The sequence below is a fragment of the Glossina fuscipes genome, unplaced genomic scaffold (genome assembly GCF_014805625.2).
Source record: "Glossina fuscipes isolate IAEA_lab_2018 unplaced genomic scaffold, Yale_Gfus_2 0, whole genome shotgun sequence".
Classification (NCBI taxonomy): Eukaryota; Metazoa; Arthropoda; class Insecta; order Diptera; family Glossinidae; genus Glossina; species Glossina fuscipes.
The window spans coordinates 23,491,015-23,512,140 of record NW_023998414.1 but is presented as its reverse complement, the minus strand read 5'-3'; the positions used below and the strand labels follow the sequence as shown (position 1 = coordinate 23,512,140).

General features: G+C 33.3%; 1 protein-coding gene across 1 annotated transcript in view; it reads right to left on the bottom strand.

Moving 5' to 3' along the window:
- Nucleotides 1–5,882: 5,882 nt before the first annotated feature.
- Nucleotides 5,883–21,126, bottom strand: part of LOC119632701 (probable serine/threonine-protein kinase DDB_G0282963) — a 77,250-nt gene continuing 62,006 nt past the window's right edge. The window contains exons 2-5 of the mRNA XM_038025791.1: nt 18,879–19,108; nt 14,675–14,887; nt 13,816–14,611; nt 5,883–8,265 (exon numbers count right to left, since the gene is read on the bottom strand). Of these exons, the coding sequence (XP_037881719.1) occupies nt 5,963–8,265; nt 13,816–14,611; nt 14,675–14,887; nt 18,879–19,108 (3,542 nt within the window). The 3' untranslated portion in view covers nt 5,883–5,962. The remainder of the gene's footprint in view (nt 8,266–13,815; nt 14,612–14,674; nt 14,888–18,878; nt 19,109–21,126) is intronic.

Genomic DNA, 21,126 nt, shown 5'->3' with positions numbered 1-21,126 from the left:
CTGCATTATCGTACACTTACATAAAAATACACGTCATCTCTGCAATAAATAAAATTGTGAAATAATTATCAAAAGAAAAAAAAAAACACTGATTAACCGGTGTATCCTAATTTTGAGTTGAATGCGCTCTAGGGTAACCCGTCAGAGTAATTCACTTAATGATAAGGCTATAGTTTAATAAAAATAAAGAACATCTATAAGGAGTGAATATATTCTCTACATTTCTTATTTGTTATACCTATTACCGAATCGTGAGGGGTATATTAATGTTGTCAAATCGTTTGCAACACCCAGAAGGACGCATCAGTAATCCCACAAAGTGTATATATTCCCGCATGAGCATCAAATTCTGATTGGTTGATTTAAGCATGCCTTGCGTCTCTGTGATGCCTGTCATAAACATGGTCCTCGCCGCAAAAATGAATCTATCAACTTCACATAAGATTGAAATACTAGAAGTTCTTGCAAGCAGGCTGGTACTGAAAATGCGTTAAATCGATCGAAGGACACTTCTACCAGAGTACGTAAAGTGATGGCACTCCCTTTTTCAAAACGAATAAAGAATTAATGTTTTGATCGTGGGACATAAACTACAGCAGATAAATTTGCAAAACCTTGAACGAAGTTTGTATGGATTATGCTGTAGGTCGACTGGAAAAATGAAAAAAAAAAATTACTCACGCCTACTCAATTTCAAAGTGTGTAATAATTTCATGTGGCAGGGCGCAGAAGCCACATTCGGAAATCCCGTATAGTTTATGAATTCTTGGTCAATTTCGAGTTCAGAATGCCTTCAGAAATGTTCGTGTGTTCGTCTGCGTAAGTTTCCGTTCGCCTAATTGCGTGTAGTAGCAGGAAAAGAAATTGTCACATGAAAATTTGAAAGATCACATGAAAAGTTGGATCGAAGGACACGCCCACACGTCTATGCAACATAACATGTGAACATCTTTCTTCTATGCGTTCCTTGTTTGGTACAACATATGCACGATATAAATTTCGAAATTTATTCTGGAAATAGAAAAAAACATCCGCGTCCCCCCCCAACGTTATAGTTCTCGTCCTTTTTTTTAGTCTCGTTTAGGATAACGGTGGTGGGTATAAAAGATTCGGTCACGTCCGAATGCAATTTTCTTATTTGTTTTTATTTTGAATTTTTTCACCCTTCGCGATATGTTCTTTTTTTTTTTGGTTTTCCGTTTTTTGTAATTAAAATTGTATTAATGTTATTTATTGTATATCAGCTTTCTATTTTTAATTTAAATAATGCGACGTTTTTCGGTTGTTTTTTGTTTTTCTTGTTTTTTTTTTTTTTGTTAAATAACTTTACATATATTTACAAGAGCTTATAATTTTTTTGCAAGTTGTTCATTTTAGTGTTTATGAATATATGAAACCTAATAATTCAACTGATATTACATGTGAACGAGGTTCGTTTTAAAATTTAAAATTTGTGATTGTTTTGTGAGGCGAACCAGTAAAAGCTAGTGTTCAGTTACATACTTATTTCTACATTTTTTTCTTTTATTTATTTTTTATTTTTGTTGCTTTTTAACAGTAACACTAAATGCTCAGTTTGATGTTGCTTATTGAAAGTGGAACGTATCTTACGATATAGTTAGTAATTCTGCCTTTATTTCTTCAGTTACCTCATTATCTTTTGTATGTATAGTGTGTCGGCGAAAGAAAAGAACAGATTGCAAGGGTTTCAAATATAATTAAAGCGAAATCAGGGAGTGTTTGCGTTAAAATTTATTTGAAGACAATCGCATTACATACAAAGAGCAACGTTTTTGCGGACTTTTTTTTATAAAGTGCGAGCAATTAGACAGAGCCGAATGTTGATAGGGCAAGGCGACCGTAAACAAAAAAAATTCATTTCCCTGAATCGTTCAGAATACCAGTAAGAGTACAGAACGGTAAAAAGGGAAAAAGGAAAAAGATTATAGAACATTTGATCTATCAATCTGTCTACCTTCGCGCTGTACGTATGCTGTGCTCTCGCTGCTGTGCTCTCGCTTTGATAGGGAATATTAAATTTTCAAAAATAGATGTCTTCTTACTGGCCAAAGATGAAGTTCGAAAAATATTTTAATTCGTTTACAAAGCAAACAAGAAAAGTAATTTTGGTCGACAAGCTAATAGTACCGTGATTTAAAAAGAAGAAGTATTTAATAATAATTGCAAAAATTGGTACTCAAGACTCGCTCTAAGGCGATTATAAATTTTCTATTCTTTAAAGTTTTTGAATCATTTTGGCCATTTGTTCTCGATGAATATGTATAAGATGAAAATTGTTCAATTCCCATTAAGGCGTTAGCGTTCAACCATAACAATATATATATAAAAAATTTTCTACAGTCGACAACGAAGTAAATATACATTGTAAACACAATTATGACAATTCATTTTATTTACCATTGGAATCATTTCATTTATGTTTCTAATCAAACTTCGTACGATTAGAAACTCTTTGCAGAATTTTAATTAAAAATTAAACATTTCAAAAATTTAATTTTTTTAAATTTTTTTTTTAAATTTTTTTTTTTAAATTTACAATATTTTAAAAACTTTCTCTTTGAAATAATAAAAATAAATTTTAAAATCATTTGCAAATTTAAAGTATATAGAAATACAAAACATTTCGTCAATTAAATGGTCTTGAGAAAAATGTTTCTTAACATTGCTGTAAAATTTGCTTATGACACGTTAAGGTCACAAGTTTTCTTATAAAAACAAAAAAAATAAATAAAATTTTTAAAAACACTTTTGAAAGTGTCAGTCAGATGTTTATGCAACTTACGTAAGTAAAATTCTTTCACTTTTAGAGGAGTTCGTTATCTGTAGCTGCATGCTCTTTTTTTTTTTTGTTGTTTCAATATTAAAAAGTAAAAAATTAAAAAATACGCAAAATTTAGATATATATTTAATAATTTTTTACTTTTATAATCTGTATAGCAAATCGTGTTGTGAGCCGTATTTACTTTGATAAAGAAATTTTGCAGAAGTTTTACTTGCTTTCAACATTATACCGAACGGCGCGGAATAAGGGGTATATTCATTTTTTCGATTCATTTGCAGCACCTAGAAGGAAGCTTTAGAGACCCCCATAAAGTGTATATACATTATTGATCAGTATCAAGTTCTGAATCGATTTAAGCATGTCCGTCCGTGCAATGTCTGATCCTCCTGATCGCAAAAATGAAGAATTTGTAAGTAATCCAAGTGGTTACAACGCTGTCATGCCTTTGCAAGAAAAACTAAGAACACCTTTGCTTTCCGTTTTCACTTTTATTTAAAAAAAAAAATAAATAAATAAATAAAGAAAATCAGTCACAGCCACCCTATGTTATAGATTATGAAATTTTATTTTTTTTTCTTTATATTTGTTCTATTTGAGAATGACGTCGATGTACTCATCAAAAGGATTCCGTCATAGTCGAATATAATTTTCTTACTTGTTTTCATGCAAAGTTAACATGTAAAGCACTTCGTGTGCCATCACATGTATGTAAAATTATAACATGAACAGTATTCGTATTCGTTTCTTATTTTTCCTTTATATTAATAATGTTCATACGTCATAGTGTTCTTTTTTTCTTTTTATACCCATCACTGCTGGGTGGGATTGTATATTGGCTTTGTCGAAACGTTTGCAATATGCGGAGGGTATTTGAGTGGGTCAGAGATCATACGAGATGTGTGTATCGTTTTAAGCATGTCCGTCACTCCAATTGTTTGCGGACGTAAACGTTCTCTTTCTCGCAAAAAAGAAGTTATCGGCTTTAAATCTGATAGAAACATTGAAGGGCAAACGAAAGTATTTTGTCTGTCAGCGTCTGTGGAGCTGTGTGCAGTACCAGAGTTATCGGAATATATCAGCTTCAAGAAAATACGGCATGTGGGATCTGTATTGAAAATAAGCTGAACACGCTGCACCATGATATAGCAATAAAAGTTTCCTTTTAGCGATTCGACTGCACTTGTATACAAATGGAAGAAATCGGTCGCGCTCACCCAACATGACATGACAGCATATCCAACTATCATGTTTGTTTTTTGTGGTAAGTGCAAAAGATTCGGCGATAGCCGAACACTATTTCTTTACTGGCTTTAATTTCTTTTATGCTTTTTGCTATTGTGAGACGTTATTATGAGCCAGAAAGCGAGAAGAAGTAATTGCATGCTGGCGACTTAATTACATTCAAAATTCATTTATCAAATATTAACAATGAAATCACAACGTAACAAATTCAAATTTTAATTCTATCGAACAATTTCTTTTATTTACTCGATTGATTGACATAAATAAATCAAGTAAAACTGCCAAATGATTTATTATATATATATATATATATATAATACGTGGATGTGCGCGTGTATGTATGTCTGTGCCTATGTGTGCGTAATATCAATATCGAGCTACTTATACACGTAACACTTGTAGAGACGAGTTAGACTTAATGTAAAAAGAAATTTCTGCTCATACAATTGCTTATAATCAAGAGTGAATGTACACTTAGTACACTTGAACTTGTAAAGATTTTACAAATTTTCTTATTATTATTATTATTGTTATCGGGAGGAAATACTCTTTAAATGCAAATGACGTGGTTGCGTTTGCATTTTAACTTTTCCGTATTAGATAAAAATCAAAAATTTTAAATTAACTTTTCGACTCAATATTACAGATAGACCGGTGGACATTTTTAAGATGAAAAGTGAAAAAACCGTTAAAATAATAATAAACGATTGAAATCAATTATAAGAAATTATTTGATTTTTCCCTTCTTTTTCTACCCATCGTCGCCATTATACGATGGAGCTACAGAATACTCGCTATGTAATCACAAATGCATGTACACTGTAAACAAAATCAAAACGGAATTAAATGTAAAAGTTTTATAAAGGTTTTCTGATCGTACGTCTTCACGCAATTTGATCGAAATTTTTTTGCAATTTATGGCAAAATTATGCGAATATCATGTGAGATATTGATCGGAAATATTTTACAAAGCATATTATTATAGAATCATAACAGATGTGATATACGGAAAATGTGCTGAAAACCAACAAAATTAATTTAAATTATAAAGAAAATACATTTATGATTACGGTGAGCAAAGGCTCGGAACCTAATAAGCAGTTAATAAAACTCGATTCGACTTTTTGATATGAATTTAAATTTTTTTTTTTTTCCTTTTAAAACACTTATCATTAATACAGCTACAACTAGGGATAGGATCAACAAGGGTTAGTATAATTTAAGAAAAGAAAAAAACAAAAAAAAAGAAGAAAGAAAAGACTTTATCGATTTTTGTTGGTTTTTTTTTTTTAAACGATTACTTTCCGGTGCTTTTTAATTCAATTACATTTTCGAGAGTAAGACAATCCATTTCACTTGGCATTCATTAAACAGATTTCCGTTGACAGTAATCTTTCTGCTTCTGCATTGAGAATGGGTGTCAGTCTTTTTCTGCAAAGTCAATATAATTCATATAAGAAGTGGGAAAAGATTACGTAACAGACCCCGTTTTGGTACAAAACTGTTGCAAAATTTGAAATAAGTTTTTTGTCGTTTTAATAATTTATTTTACTGATATGCTCCTCATATGTCTTGTTGCTCAACAATTAACGCTTAATTAGTCATGCACTAGAATCCCAGGTGGACGGGAAAATTAGAAATTTGCTCTAAGAATTACAGAATTTTATTATACCTTTTGAAGATTTAAATTAAAGATTTTGCTTCTATTTTATAATCATAGGTATGTGCGTTGTGTGTGTAAGGGTATATATATATATATATATATATATATATATATGTATATATATGTATGTATACAGGTTTTCTTGTTTGCTTGCTTGCTTATAAACTAAATGCATGTACATAAATATTTGCAGTTTTGTAAAACTTTGCGATTGTTTCTCTGGTTAAAATTTCTTTTGTAGTTTATTTGCAGGTTTAAGGCAAAGGATAAAGATTTTGTTCGAAATCTTTTTGATGATCCACCAGGAATTTTTTGGACGTTTCCAGGCGCCGGTCTGTTATGGCGACGAAAGGTAAACGTTGCTTGCGACCTGTCAGACCGGCACCCACTAAACGTGGTGATGCATCTACGACGCGATGATATACAAAAGAATTACTAACTGTGCTAGCGTGATTGTTGTTGTTATTATTGTTATTGTTATTGCTGCTGTTAATAGTTTTGTTGCTAGTGTTGTGTAAGTTAGCTAAATTTGCCAAAGGTGCTAAACTGCTTGCTGCACGTACCTTATTATCAAATATTAATGATGCTACTGGCTCTCTATTTTCATTGAGCGAAGTTGACTTTGATAAAAAGTTATTGCCAGTACCGGCATTTCGCCTGCCATTGTAGGCTACGAAGCCGCCCGCATTTACAAAATTATTGTTGTCATTTATCGGGAATGGTGCAGTTTTTCTTAATTCGCTACCCGAGCTAGGCGCGAATTGTGAGCTACGTGAACGCGCCTTATTCATATAGTTACCAACGATCGCTGGATACGATGGTAATTTATAAAATGCTGCTTTCATGGTAGTGGTTAAAGTTGTTGGTGCTTTAGTTGTTGCTTGTAGTTTATGCAATTGCCAAGTCATTTGAGAATTTCCTGCATTTGATTTAGTTTTAATTTCCTTTTGCCAAATATTCTCATCATTATCGTTGCTGGCATCCGCATTGCTATTTTCAATATTGAAAATTAAATCGCTTTCGTCATCTACATCATCGTCCACATGCTTGTTGTTTGTTTCAAGGGAAATGCTAACATCTTCGTCAGGTAAATGATTTTCATATTGAAAGCTAATGTAATTATTTTCTGTTTGATATGATGGTTGGGTTGTTATGGTGATGCTCGAGTTTTTAGCATTGGTGAAGTTGTTGCTGTTGCTGTTGCTATTTTCAAAATCGTGATTGTTAGGGCGCTGTTGTTTAAACAAATCATGTTCTTGATGTTGACGATAATGATAACGTTTACGTTTTTCTTTAAGATAATCATCATCGATACGCACGACAGCGCTATCAGCGCGATTATCTCGCGGTCCTGATTGAGGTTGAGAGTCCGACCATGAAGAAAATTGTTGTTGCATTTGTTTTAAGGATGATTTAGTTGGTGGCGTTAAAGTGCCTTCTAACAAATTCAGTAACTGCTTATTACGACGATTATACTTTTTGATATAAGGAGGCAAGTTATCGTCGTCATTATTATCAATTTGCGTATCGTCGAAATCATTAATGCTGTCATATTCGTAGTCGTCGTATAAATCGGGGTGTGCTTCACGATAGTGTTCGTCGTAAACTTGAAATTGTACTCTGGCCAAATGAGGCCATTTAGCGTAATAGCGTTCCAAGTCTTTCATTTCGGTGATTTGATGACCTAATTCAGTAAGGGCGCTATTTGTATCTCCGGCGCTAATTCTTCTCTCTAATGGTTTGTAAGAAGGTGGTGGTAACGGTGTACTACTACTCTCGGCCATTATTAACTTTTTCGGTATCATTTTTCGTTGATATGGACGATGGCGTGAACGTTGTTTATTATGCAGTTGATTACGATGATGAGAATGATGATGTTGAATGTAATGATGACCACGATGATATCGATGATGTGATGCGACCGCATTATGAGGATAATGACTGGATGAGGGTGAATAGTTGCGTTCGTTGTTGTGATTGCGGTTATGACTGCCTTCATTGTTTGCTTTAATGCCATTACGTAAGACAGGACTCAATTTTCTAAACCAGTCTTGATCCATGCGTTTGTCCTCAGCAGTTATAGGTCGAGACTCTTGCAAAGGTATTCTTTCCCCATTATTACCATTTTCTTGTCGTTCATTATCGTCGACATCATCTGTTTCGACATAGTAATTAATTTGACCCTCATAGAACGGTTTCTTCGTAGCCGAATTTTGCAATCGCTTGCTCTCCTTAGATTTGATCATAAATATGGGCGATGAGGGAAAAGCCCTTTGCTCTGCTTGATTTTTCATTTTCATTTGTAATCGTTTCTCGTGCTTAGACAAATTATTTCGTACCGCAGATTTAATTGTGTTTTCCGAACTGATTCCTGATGCAGGTAATGGCTGTTCTGTAATTGCGTTTTTATCGGTTGATGCTGCGTTGACGGCCACTCTGTAACGCATGTAATCTTTATATTTCTTTTTATGGTTTTTATGGCCACTGCGTCGGTTACTGCGTTTCAATGCTTTTTGTTGTTCAAATGCTGTCGTCGGTGCATTGACTTTTGCTGATTCTATTACATTACAGTCACGCACACATAGTGCCAGAGCACATTACATCGCCAACATCAATTTGGAAAGTGCAATTACGAGGGTTTTTCCATGTTTGTGAAGTACGGAAAGATGCGAAATAAGAAAAAAAAAAAAAAAAAAAAAAAAAATGAAGAAAAATTGAAAATAGAGTAAGGATAGGCGTTTGCTTTGTTGCCTTCAATGTTTTCATAAAACAATTTACTCATACAGTTTGAAAGGATCGTACTCCTACATATAAACTTGATGGATTGTTTTATGAAATTTCTTCAGTCGCTAAGATTGAAAGCTACGCAGCTTATTTTAGCCTCACAAGCAAATAATAATTGTTGGAGACCGTACTATTAAAGACAACTGCAATTAATTCTCCTTTAAAGGAGAATAGCAAATCGAGCACTTCAGGTTAAGTGAATCTCGTAGAGCTGCAAGTCAATAATTTAAATAATCTCGATGAGTTGAAATTGTCAGTACATCAATTCATTTACAAGTATTAAGCTACATTAGGAGAATTTTCTGGAATGAATTTATAAGAGGAAGTAAATATCAAACTAGTTTGCGGAGTTAAGATTTGTTAGCATAAATGTAAATTAAGTCTTGCTTTAAAAATTACTTCATCGAATCATCTGTAGCAACCCACATTAGGATGGTCATTACGTTGTATGTCAAGAAAAACATTTTTTTGTTTTTATTATTATTATTATTATTGTTAATTTCGCCAGAGAAATAAATTCTAAGACTAAACTCTTATAAGCACTAGCATCGAAGGCTATCGGCTTTGTTTTTATTATTCCTTCATGTTAGGGGTAAGGTGTAAAATATCCGAAACTGCTCGAAATGAGTTTAATTAACCGTTTGAGTACCAGAGGGTTTTGAAAAAACACTGTCGAAGAATCCCAGAAAGCGCGATCGCGCTGTTTAGATTTTATGTCGAAAAATACCAATCGGCGCCATAGCGCTTGTGTAATTTTATGTCGAGAAATATTATAAATAGTAAATATTTCAAGTTTGTTCCACAAAAATTATAGAAAAAACAACACCAAAATAGAAATTTTTATTTTGTAATATATTATTGTACTACTATATTGTAGTACTATTTCACCTATTGTAATTGTATTGCGTTCGACTTCGACAATATGTAACGCACCGTCAGTTGTCGACAATGCTCGAAATATGCTGGATTTTCACGACATGATATCTGAACAGCCCGATCGCACTGCTTGGTACTCAAACGGTTAAAGTAGCTTGAGTAATTGCAGAAAATTGTGTTTGAATGCTTGTCCTAAGAATTATCTATTCATCATTAAATGGAATAAGTGAAAACATTATAGTTGGGCGAGGAACGATGTTAAGTAGATTTTTAGGTAAAGTAAGTTCCTAGGTTCGATCGTTCAATCACAAAAACAGAATGGAACTGTTTTCCATAATATTCTCATTTCAAGTCGCATCTTAAAACAAATTTTATTCAGAAGGTGCACGAGTTTTGCATCCACAATTCATTCTAATTTCTACATCTAGCTTAGCACGTTTACGATTCTTTAAGATATTATGCTAAGTTGTTTAAAACTTTCTCGACAACCGTTAGTGTTAGAGTTTGAATATGAATCGGCATTTTATTTTGGTGCATGATTGTGTTCGCTTCTTTTCTAAAAGAGTTTTCACACGGACGACCAACAATTATTCACATGCTTCGCTGATACGCAAACGATCTCAGTTGAAAGATGATACCCTAATGTAATCTCTAAAAGATGCGATGAGCTTTTTAAATTTGAGCAAGGCCGATCCTTAAATACCATGCATAACTTCATCTAATACAACTCTGCGTCTATTTTTCATGATAATATGCTCAATTTTGAGATGAACTAGCGCAATCTAAATTTAGTAAAATTACTTTCTTAGAATTTTACAAATATGTTTGTCATAAACATTAAACTTTGCCGCCATATGAGGGCTTACTTTTTACGTGAACCCGTATAAGCCAACGCGTTTCAAAAATTTGACCTACGTTAACCAATTTTGCTGCCATCCAAACGCTTACGTTTCGTATGAAAAATTATGCGGAGCAACGTTCAAAAAATGTCCTGTCCCGTTCCATCTTCATTTTGTTTTTAAATGGGGCGTGAGAGAAGGCCATAAAAATGTTGCGATTCAATTAACTTTCAATAGTGTGCGCCCTTGGACTAAAATATCTATGTATAAGTGCATATATGTAAAATGCACTAATTTTATCACAATATCACAGATATTGCGGCCTGTTGGGCATATAAAGACATGTAGATATATATCACTGACGCGGACGGAATATACAGACTTAAATGGGTATAAAGAGACGTAGGTTTACCACTAGTCCCTTATACGCTACAAGTGGTGCATGGCATGATAATTTGATTTTTTATTATACTTTACACCACACGACGTATTGAGTTTGTACGAATGTGTGCAAGACGCACTGACGATAGACTGGATTTTCCTAATACCAATCGATTCATAAATAATTTTTATGTTCGCTTCCATATAGGGGACTCCAAGTAAAATTTACCTTCATATGGAAACAAGCAATAACTTTTGGTACTTTATTAAGTAAATATATCAAGAAGTATGTAGGCAAAGTAGCAGTGTTTCAACTTGTTTTATTACATACAGGTTTCAGAGTGGGCTACTTAGAGCCTTATAACGCAACGCCCAATGACACGCGTGTGGAGCCCTGTCTAGCATCCCTTTGGTAGCTTGCCTCGAAACTTCGGGTTAATTACAGTCATTATGGTACTATTCGAAGACTCGTACTCAGCAGTCAGGCAAGAAGGCATTCAACCCGCTAGTCTGAGGAGTATTGAATGATCATACCAGGAGCAATCCCCACTTTGGACAACCTGACTTCCGTGGACATTCACAATTTCATGACTTGTCGTCTTTAGGGACTGACGTCAGTGTGACAATCTGCTCTCTTGACCTAACACGCATCCCGGAGACTATCCTTCCAAGGGCGTCATCATATAGCACACACCCAACTTTGCCCCAGCCCTCTTGAACTTCATAGATGATCAGAACGCGAGCGTGTTCGATGGCCGCAATAAAAGACAACCGAAAGAGGGAAGAATAATAAAACATGGCTCTCCTTTCTCAAGAAAAGAAAGCCCTCTTTTGATACTCCTCTTAGCTTTTTTACAAGCAAAACCCGTTGCCAGGTTAGTTTTCTTACAAACGATGAAAACAATCTAAGAACCGCTAATAATACTGTAAATGCTATTGCCTTATCGCCGGGAATATCGGGGAAGTCACTTCGCCGTTCGCTATATGAGCACTTCCCTGCATTTATTGCATCTTTTTGTGCACAAGAGAGATATAAAAATTCTTGTTTATCATTTTGCCGAAGCTTTTTTACTTAGCAACTACTTAAATAATTAAAGCGTGTTTACTCCAAATATGGTTTATTTGTGCCTTTCGTTCTTGTCCGTATTGAAAGAGGAGAGAGAGCAATTAGTACGTTAGTGCGATAGACCGATCTCTATCTCGAGCCAATTTTTCCTTTCTAGCTTGAGTCTACTCCATGCCACGAAATGTATGTAAATATGCATGTTGTTAACAAAACAAATATAATAGGTTGACGTTCGTTGGTGGCATCGCAATTCGTTTATCTAACTGTCAATTGCGTCTATGTTTGTTTATTTTCTGTCTGGCAGTTATAGTTGATTACGTTTGCATTTTGTGTATTTTATGCAACATTAAACGATGCTTTATTACTTTGTGACATTTAAAACATTTTTGCCTTAAAGTGATTAGGCGACATAACCATTATGTAATTCATTTAAATATAAAAATATATTCTATAGAATATTGAGATATATTATCTGGAAAAATAAATGCAAAAGCGATAAAAATATATTTATATATATATATATAGATACATATATATGCTGTAAAAAGTCATTTGCACGAGTTAATTACGGCCGTAATGTTTGGAATTTTGTTATGCTTTTTTTACAAATTGCGTTTGATATTATTCAGAATTGCTCCCTTGCCCACATATCGCGCAAATCATCGACACTCCCCACTGTTAAGCGATACAATTGCAGTTCGAGTATGAAAAGGCGGAGCATTTGATTTACGAGATCTCGGTACCGTTATTTTCATTATCAAGATGTTTCTTATCGCGGCTCGTCAATTACGTTTAACTATTGATATCGGGATAAATTAAACCTTTCGCCAATCGCGTCTCGCATTTAATTGCTGCACAGATCGTACTTAATCTCAATATTCTTGAAGTTTGTCTGGAATTTTCCTACGAAATTATACATGTACCCAATATACGATTTGCAATAAAATGAATTAAATTAACAAATTTTTTCAAAAATAATCTTTCAATGAACTAATCAGTGGAAAACAAAATTTTTCCCCAAAGTCCATTCCATACGACTATACATAAGCCGGCGGGAGGCGTTTGAGATTTTCATTTATTTTTATTTAAGAAATCATTTTAAACGCCTACGTTCTTATGCCCATTAAAGTAAGTAAAGTGCGTAAAGTACATAAAGTAAAAAACATTCTTTTTTTTATATAATTTATTTTTTTTATTTTATTATATTTTTAAGTCTTTCTCTACCATAAATCACGTTGAGGAGATTATTAAGTAGAAAGTAATTAACCATGTCGAGGCGTTCGTAAAATCTAATTTCAAATTTACCCACTTACTTTGATATATCCTATTGGCTGAGTCGTTTCATTCAATGACTTAGTTGGATTTCTTAGTAAATTCAGTGTCGCTCCCCTATAGGCATTTTAGGTAAATTTTTTTAGAATTTGACGATTTTGAGTGAATTGTGTGTGTGTGTGTGTGTGTGTGTGTGTGTGCGAAAATTCTTTGCTATTAGAAATAGTAACACACCTTGTAGGTGGAAGTAAAAAGTCAAACTTTCTATCCATTTTGTGATACAGCGTATACTCGTCGGTAGCCAGATATGTTCCTCCTTAACATGAACTAACACAAACTTGAATGTTCTATGATTTCGGGCCGTTTAACCTACTATGACGAAAGTGGTTTGAACTAAGCTACCGCAAGCACAAAAAGTTTAAATTTTTTGCAAAAGAGTTGCTTACTGCGAAGATATACTGCGCACTAGTTTGATCACTGTCAATTTCTAATCAACCTTAGATATCGTGCTTTAGTTCTGGAAACGTTCAATGATTAAAATCATCAATCAATTGCGACGAGTTAAGGTGCCCATAGGATCATTTCGCCATCGACGAAGGGAACGATTAAAGGAAATAGGCTACCGAATCACTAAGTAGGTGTCGTCCATTTTAAACAATAATATTCTTTACGAAAACATTTCCAACGTTCATCACTGTATTGTGAAAAAGCCCGATTTGCTCACCAATAGCCATACGACTTGTAGATGAGTAGACTGTTAAGAATTTACGTAGGTACTCTGAATAGGATGGACAAGTGTAAAAACCGTCTGTTTCCAATGTAAAAGAATCGCTCAATTAAAACCTTTGAATAATACATTTTTACAGAATTATTTTACATATATACTGACCTTTAATACTTTGTTGATTAAGTTCTTTAAATTGATTTAAGTCAATGTGTTTTGTAGAATTTCGTTCTAACGTATTAAAATAGTTTCTATCATTGTCGCTATGTCGGTCTATAATAGTTGCTTGATTTTCATTATTTTTTATGACTTTTTTAGTGATATCATCATTGTCAGCTGTGTTATGATTATTATTGTCAATCCCATCGGTTTGAGCGATTTTTTTATTTAGATAAGATATCAGCCTGGGATTGTCATCGTATTTATTTGCTGCATCGTCTAAACGTGCCGCATTATTATGCCGTTTAGCTTTTCGCGGTATTAACACTTGACCGTAACTATTATTGATGTTTGCTGCTTTTGACTGTGAACTGTGCAAGTTAAATGATTTTATCTCTTTGTTCTCGTCTGCATCAATATCTTTGTTTGTCTCTTCGATATCGCCAATAGCAGTCAGCATATTTTTCTGTTTAACTTTTCTATCATCAACAGCAACATCATCATCATTGTCTTTAACGTCATCAATATATTTATCAATAATCACGTTATTGTTATTGTCAGGCACCAGGTCGTTTTTCATTTCATTCAATTCGTTCGATTTCTTGATATTCGTTAGAGCTGACAAATGCCATTGTCTCTCAATTTCTTTTTGCGGATGTCGTTCGTGCATGCTTTTGAATTTTTCATACTCAGCATTCCCGTCGTCTTTATCATTCTCATCATATAATTCATCCAAAATGTATTCTTCCGTTATATCATCGTATGATGTATTTAAGAGTAGTCTGCTATTATTGTTATCGTTTTTGTATTTAATCGTTTGAATTTGATTCGTGGTTTTATTATTATTATCATTATTATTATTATTATTATTATTGTTGTTGTTGTTGTTGTTGTTGTTGTTTTTATTGGTGTTTTTAGTCTTTTTGTTATCCATTCCTTCTCTACTCTCTAGCTGCAATTGTTGTAGATTTACTTTGTTACCGATAGTTTTCTTCAAGGTTTTCTCTGTCATATCATTGCTTTTATTGTTATTACGTGTGTTCAAATTCCTTTCATTATACCTTTGTGACTCAAGTATCTGTATAAAGAGAAAAACGAAAAAAAAAAAAAAAAATATATATATATATATATATATAAAGAATACAATGAAGAGAGAAAGGAAGCAAGAGAGAGAGAGAGAGAGAGAGAGAGAGAGAGAGAGAGAGAGAGAGACAGAGATAAGGAGATAAATTTTTTAGAAAAACAGAAAGTTATTTGGTAAAATATGTTTGTAAGTTTATTATTAGAAAGCGTCTCAATCGCGTTGTTCTGAGTCAAGTGCATGATAGCCATAAAAATCAATGAGTTTCCCGGAGAGTTTTCCAAAAGAACAAAATTAAAACTTGAACTTTCTTTTGTTGAAACTTATTCGATTTTTTCTTCCGCAAAAGTCAAAGTGAAAGGGCAATAAGAAAAGAAATATTCAAAACTTCTTGTATGCCTTTTATAATTGGCATTGTTAGTTACGCTTACAGACTTAAGTTGCTGACTACGTATATGATATGTACGGCAACTCAATTATAAGAAAAGTTTCGTACTTGATATGCATAACGAACATTTGCATATGCGTATGCATTTCGGAAATTTCATTGTTTATTTCTTCCGTTGTTCTTAAATAGTAATTTACTGGATGTTTATTTCATATTTGCGATTTATACTAATACATATTCAGATTTACGATTCTATAACGCTATCTCGATAATGATAGTTTTTGAAATATCTTATATTGCAAAGTTCTATCAAAGGTCTATCAATTCTCAACTCTTCGCTTTAAATACACATATATATATATATATATATATATATATATAGCGAATAATGCATTTATATGAATTTAGAGCGGATAACTCAATTTGCTTACGCATGACTAACTTTAATATTGATCTATATTTATATTTTATATATATATATGTACACTACCGGGCTTACCCTACGTGCTTTATTAGATCATAAATAACCAAACATTTCAATGATTTGAAAAACTGAAATTGAATTTGTGGTAGGTTTTAATTGAATTCTAATATGTTTTTTGTATATATGTTGGATATATAATAGGTGCTTGCATGTATTTTGATCAGCGATAATTTTTGGGAGAGATGATGAAGTAACGCGAGCTAATAATACACAAAACGATTAATTCGATGATTTTTACCCCTCTATACATAAAATCAAATATTTTTCCATCTAGTATTATTGAGTTATTCGATGTATACGGACAATAGCCATGGAACGCTCATAATTCATTATTTTTGTTATTTAATTTGAAGAAATGTGCATCCGACGCCTATCAAGCATTCATAGAAGCTTATAGTGATGCTGCTCTATCAGAAGACACAGACAGCTTAGCAGTTGACAAAACAATTATTTTTAGACGTTTACATCTGATGGAAAAGATCAAAAGGGAAGGAAAATGATTACTCTAGGAGTTGTCTGCAAAGCCCATTTCGAACCGTTTCAACATTGCGGTTTTATTGCTTGCCAGACAAAAAAGGCCAGAATTTTCAGCAACGTCTTGCGACTGATGATGAAAATTAGGTCTGCATTAACGCCGAATGTCCATAAAGTTTTGCTGTGCATATGGTGGGATCAGCAAGATTTAGTATATTACATGCTGCATAAACGGAATGAAATTGTTACTGCGGATGTCTACCGACGTCAATTAAATAAGTTGAACGATGTATTGTTGCAGAAAAGACCAGCAAAAGGGGTTAACAGGCGCAAAGTCATCCTCTTGCATCAAAACGCCCGGCCACAGGTCACAGGAGTCAAAGGTACACTGTTGAAGGTCGAATAGGGAAGTTTTGTCGCACCCAGCATATTCATTAGACATAGCGCCTTCTGGCTGCCACTTAATGAAATCAGTGCAGTACGGCTTGGCTGATGCGCGATTTCGAAATTTTAAAGGGGTGTGAAAACGGGGTCGATCGTAGAGGATCGCTGCCAAACGAATATCGTTCTTTCGACATGGCATCGACATGTTGCCAGAGAGATGGGAAATAGTTTAAGAAAATAATGGAAGATCTTTTGATTAATATATATTCTATCAATTTTTTTCAATAAATTCCTTTTTCAAGGGAAAGAATGATTAACATACATGCAAGAACCTTATATGTATATGTATATTTGCATGCACACGAATGAACATTTTAAATTATTTTTCAAAAACCACAAGTAAAATTTTTAATAGGCCACACATAATGTACAGATATCAAAACAATATTAGTAATAAACAATATATCCTTACGTAACTGCATTAAGAGTATAATAAGCCATTTTTCAATGTTGTAAAATAATCGGAAAATTTTTAATATGCATTTTTGGTATAAACGAACAGATCTGTCCTGCCGATTTCTCTGTCCTAGTATTCGTTTTAAATTTATTTGTGGAAGCTCTCTCGCAAATAATTGTGCGAAACCAATAAGACACCAATTACCAGGTAGAGTATAGGTAGAGTGTTCACCTCCCAGAATTACTTCACGCTATACATTAGGGCAATTGAAGTGAACCCCGCTAGGTGAAAGAGGGGAACACTGTATTACTAAAAGCATTCTCTGGCTAAGATACTACTAATATTCATCAGTCATTTCGTCACTCTCCTGACAATATCTTCATAAGCTGTTTCGTTCTGATATTCTTACCATTCCTGAATGTCAAAGCCTGTTCTCGAGGTATTATTAATCCGGTTTCGAATATTTTATAACTCGCATCCTGTCGAAATCGAAAATCGGCCTAACTAGCGGGCCACCGATACACGGAATGTACAATAGAATATATGTACAATAGAGTATATGTTGGAATGAGGAGTTTGTTTCTTGAATTTGCTAACGGAGGCGATTGTGGGCGTACTTCTCTTTAAACTGATATAAAGATTTAAGGCATATATCAATTTTTTGTTTCTATTCTTGCGTTGCAGAACTTTTGTGAAGCAGATATTTGGCGGATATCACCTATGTATACTCATTTATCGTGGCTATAGACAAAAAAAAAACAAAAAAAAAAATCGCTGACTATCGCTAACAATGATGCAATTATTATACATTGTACATTCTGTGAATTTTTTCCTCTTAAGAAAGTTATTTCTCAATAAATACAAAGTACCAAAAGCTGTTAACCGCCTGCATATATATATATATATATATAATATATATATAAGGTCAATAACTATGAATAATATAACTTGTGTTTTGATAAACAGACTCTTTAATATTTATAAATGACTCATAATGAAATTTTAGTAAATTTTTGGTTTATTTCAATTTTGTGGTTTAAGCTTTTGCCCAAACAATTTCAGTTTGCGATGATATTAGATGAAGATGAAGAAAAAGAAATCAATAACGATTTTAATAGTAATTTTATGTATTATTTCTCTAAGGACAAGCAGTAGGGTTGTTTTCTGACAAACAACTTTGGTATTTTCTAAAATTGTTAACCTCGATGTAAGAGAGCTTGCATAAATTTGACACAGATTTGCGCACACTTGTGAAACGTAGGTGCAAACTGGGCTTGCCTAATATCGAATTTGTGGGCCATGATAATGTAGTCTCTGCAAATGTAGTATATAAAAATGAAAAAAAAATAAATAAATAAATAAAAAATCTATTCGCAATTAGATTGAATAGCGGATGGGAACGAGGCCCTCTTGTTTTTACGATTTAAACAAAAAAAAAAAAAACAACTATCTGAAGTCAGATATAACAATGCCCCTTAAACATTCAATCCATGGGCAGTTTTAGATACTAAACTAACTAATGATGTGAAATCTTGGGGTATAAGCATTGCTTACTTGAGCCTTTTGTTTCACTTGAAATGTAAACAAGTAGCGTTTAACAAAATATTTGGCCTTTTTTTTTTGTGTGTGTGTATTATAATTTCTTCGTGCTTCGAATTTTTTAGCGCATGTTTAAAGAGCGCGAAAGATTAGACAAGCCTGGCAAAAGTAAGCTATTATGGTATGTTCATAAGTGTGTATAGATATATATATATATATATATATATATATATAAGTGCTTGTTTGACCCTGTCTTACTTACAATATCGGCTTCGGCCTCAGAATCATCGTACGGCATGTTAACATCAATAATATCAGCACCGCTCTCTATACCTTCCTCATCAATAACCAATTGATGGAGGTCTCTATTGAAATCTCCATCTAGATGTTTTGATTGCTTTTGTTGCTGCTGATACTGCTGCTGCTGCTGCTGCTGCTGCTGCTGCTGTTGTGGTTGTACAACGAATACATCGTCTGGTATAGAAGTTTCATCTTGTAAATTGATATCGATATTGTAAAAAGAAGAAGAAGAAAAGTGAAAAATTTTTCATTGAAATATTTGATTCATCAACGAAGAATGTAAATATTTCGGGGCAAAAAAAATTCTCTCCTCATAATATTTACGATTTTTTTTTTTTAACCGAGATTTAAATGTGTCTTTTTAAATCGAAAACAAACATATCGTAAGGAAACCAATTCCGCTCATTTCGGCTATATATTTTTGTTAAAAGAGAAAAAAAGATTGTATAGTGTTCCATTTACGGTGCAAGTACAAGGACAAGGACTTTTATTACACCAATCAATTCTGAATCATTGTCGGAATTGGTTTAACATTCTTTGTCTGTTTGTCTGGCATTTGTCAATGTGCTTTTGTTTTCAGCTTTAAATTTTTAAGATATTTCATCGATATTTGATACACTGATCTCGTCTGGCCCAATTACCAATTTACCATAATGCCATAGTATAAGGTCTCACTCGAAAGAAAAAGATTTTTTAATTTTTAATATTTTTCGAAAAAAAATCGCATTGTTATAGCGTTCCTGCATACTTTCGGTGGCATCACTTTTTGAATCCACGACAAGGATCAGGGTCCAATTGTGAGCATTTTATAATCAAAAGTGATATTTATTGGTAATTGGATATAAAAATTAATTGTAACAAATATGGAACTCATCTCATATAAGATTTCTCATGGACACTAAGCATTTTTATGGTAAAAAGGTTAAGTGTTATTATTAATTTATGATGAAAACTGGTCTATAATTGTATCCAATTATAATGCCTTTTGCTTGCTTGTCATACTTAATTTTTGTTATATCCAGCACTATAAGATGGGGTTACACTCATTTTGTTTTCTCTTATAGTATATGTAACACTTAAAAGGAAAGCTTCAGAAACTCTATATATATTCTTGATCAGCGTGAAATTCTGAGTAGATTTAGCCACGTCTGCCCGTCTGTGTTGTTGGTACACTCCTGGTCACAAAAATCAAGATATCGATTTTAAATTTGGTAGAAATACTGTAAGTTTCTGGAAATGGGCCAAATTGGTTGGAGCAGAAGCACACGGTGGAGCGTAAACTGAACACAACTTTTTCTTAATAGTATCACCGATATGGGTATCAAATAAAAGAACTTTAAGATTAGAATGGAAAAAACATAGTGGTGCGTATGCGAGATTCGGCCACCGCCGAATATAACTTTTCTACTTGATTTTAAAATAAAATCATGGCCGATTTTTCGAATTTTTAAAAATTCGCGGTGTGGTTTTGTGTCTACTCGTTAAGAAAACTGATATCGCTTTTCAGATTTGCGACTTTTGTGTGGAATACTTGAGTTTAACAAGTGGACCGTATGCATCTCCTTTTTTTCGTGTAGAAATCCCAATACATTTGATTTTTTTTTTTTTTTTAAAAAGAAAATCAATACTCAAACCTCGGTTAGCAGGGTTAGTGTGACTCTTTTAATATGCGGGATAGTATTATTTCTAATGATATCATGTACAGTTATATTTAGTGAAGCAGACAACTTAATTAACGTTTAGTAAAAATTATGCCGTTTTCTCCCACCAGACATTCGAAATATGTGCAATGCAACCCTTGAGTATTTTACCAGACAAATATATGTGATTTTAGATTTTAGAAAAGAGATTGTTTTTTGCTCTCAACAGGAAGGTATGTAAATAGAAGACATTTTTGATTTTGACAAAGCCCGAATAGTTGTGATGCAAAATAGGAGTTTCAATCTCTTGCATGTGAACACATACACTCTTATCGTTGTGTTTTCTTTCTTTTTTGTTTTTTTTGTTTTTCCTAAATCCATTAATTTCCTCTAGAGAATAACTCCATAGTATTCATTCTTGGTTAGGTTCATACATGTGACGCATGTCATATATGCGTATGCATATATGCATGCAGATTTTTTATGAATATTGCGATTGTGTAACGCAATTCCCATAAGAAGTCTATATGCATATATGTAGGAGCATATAATTGTTTATGGGGGGAGGGG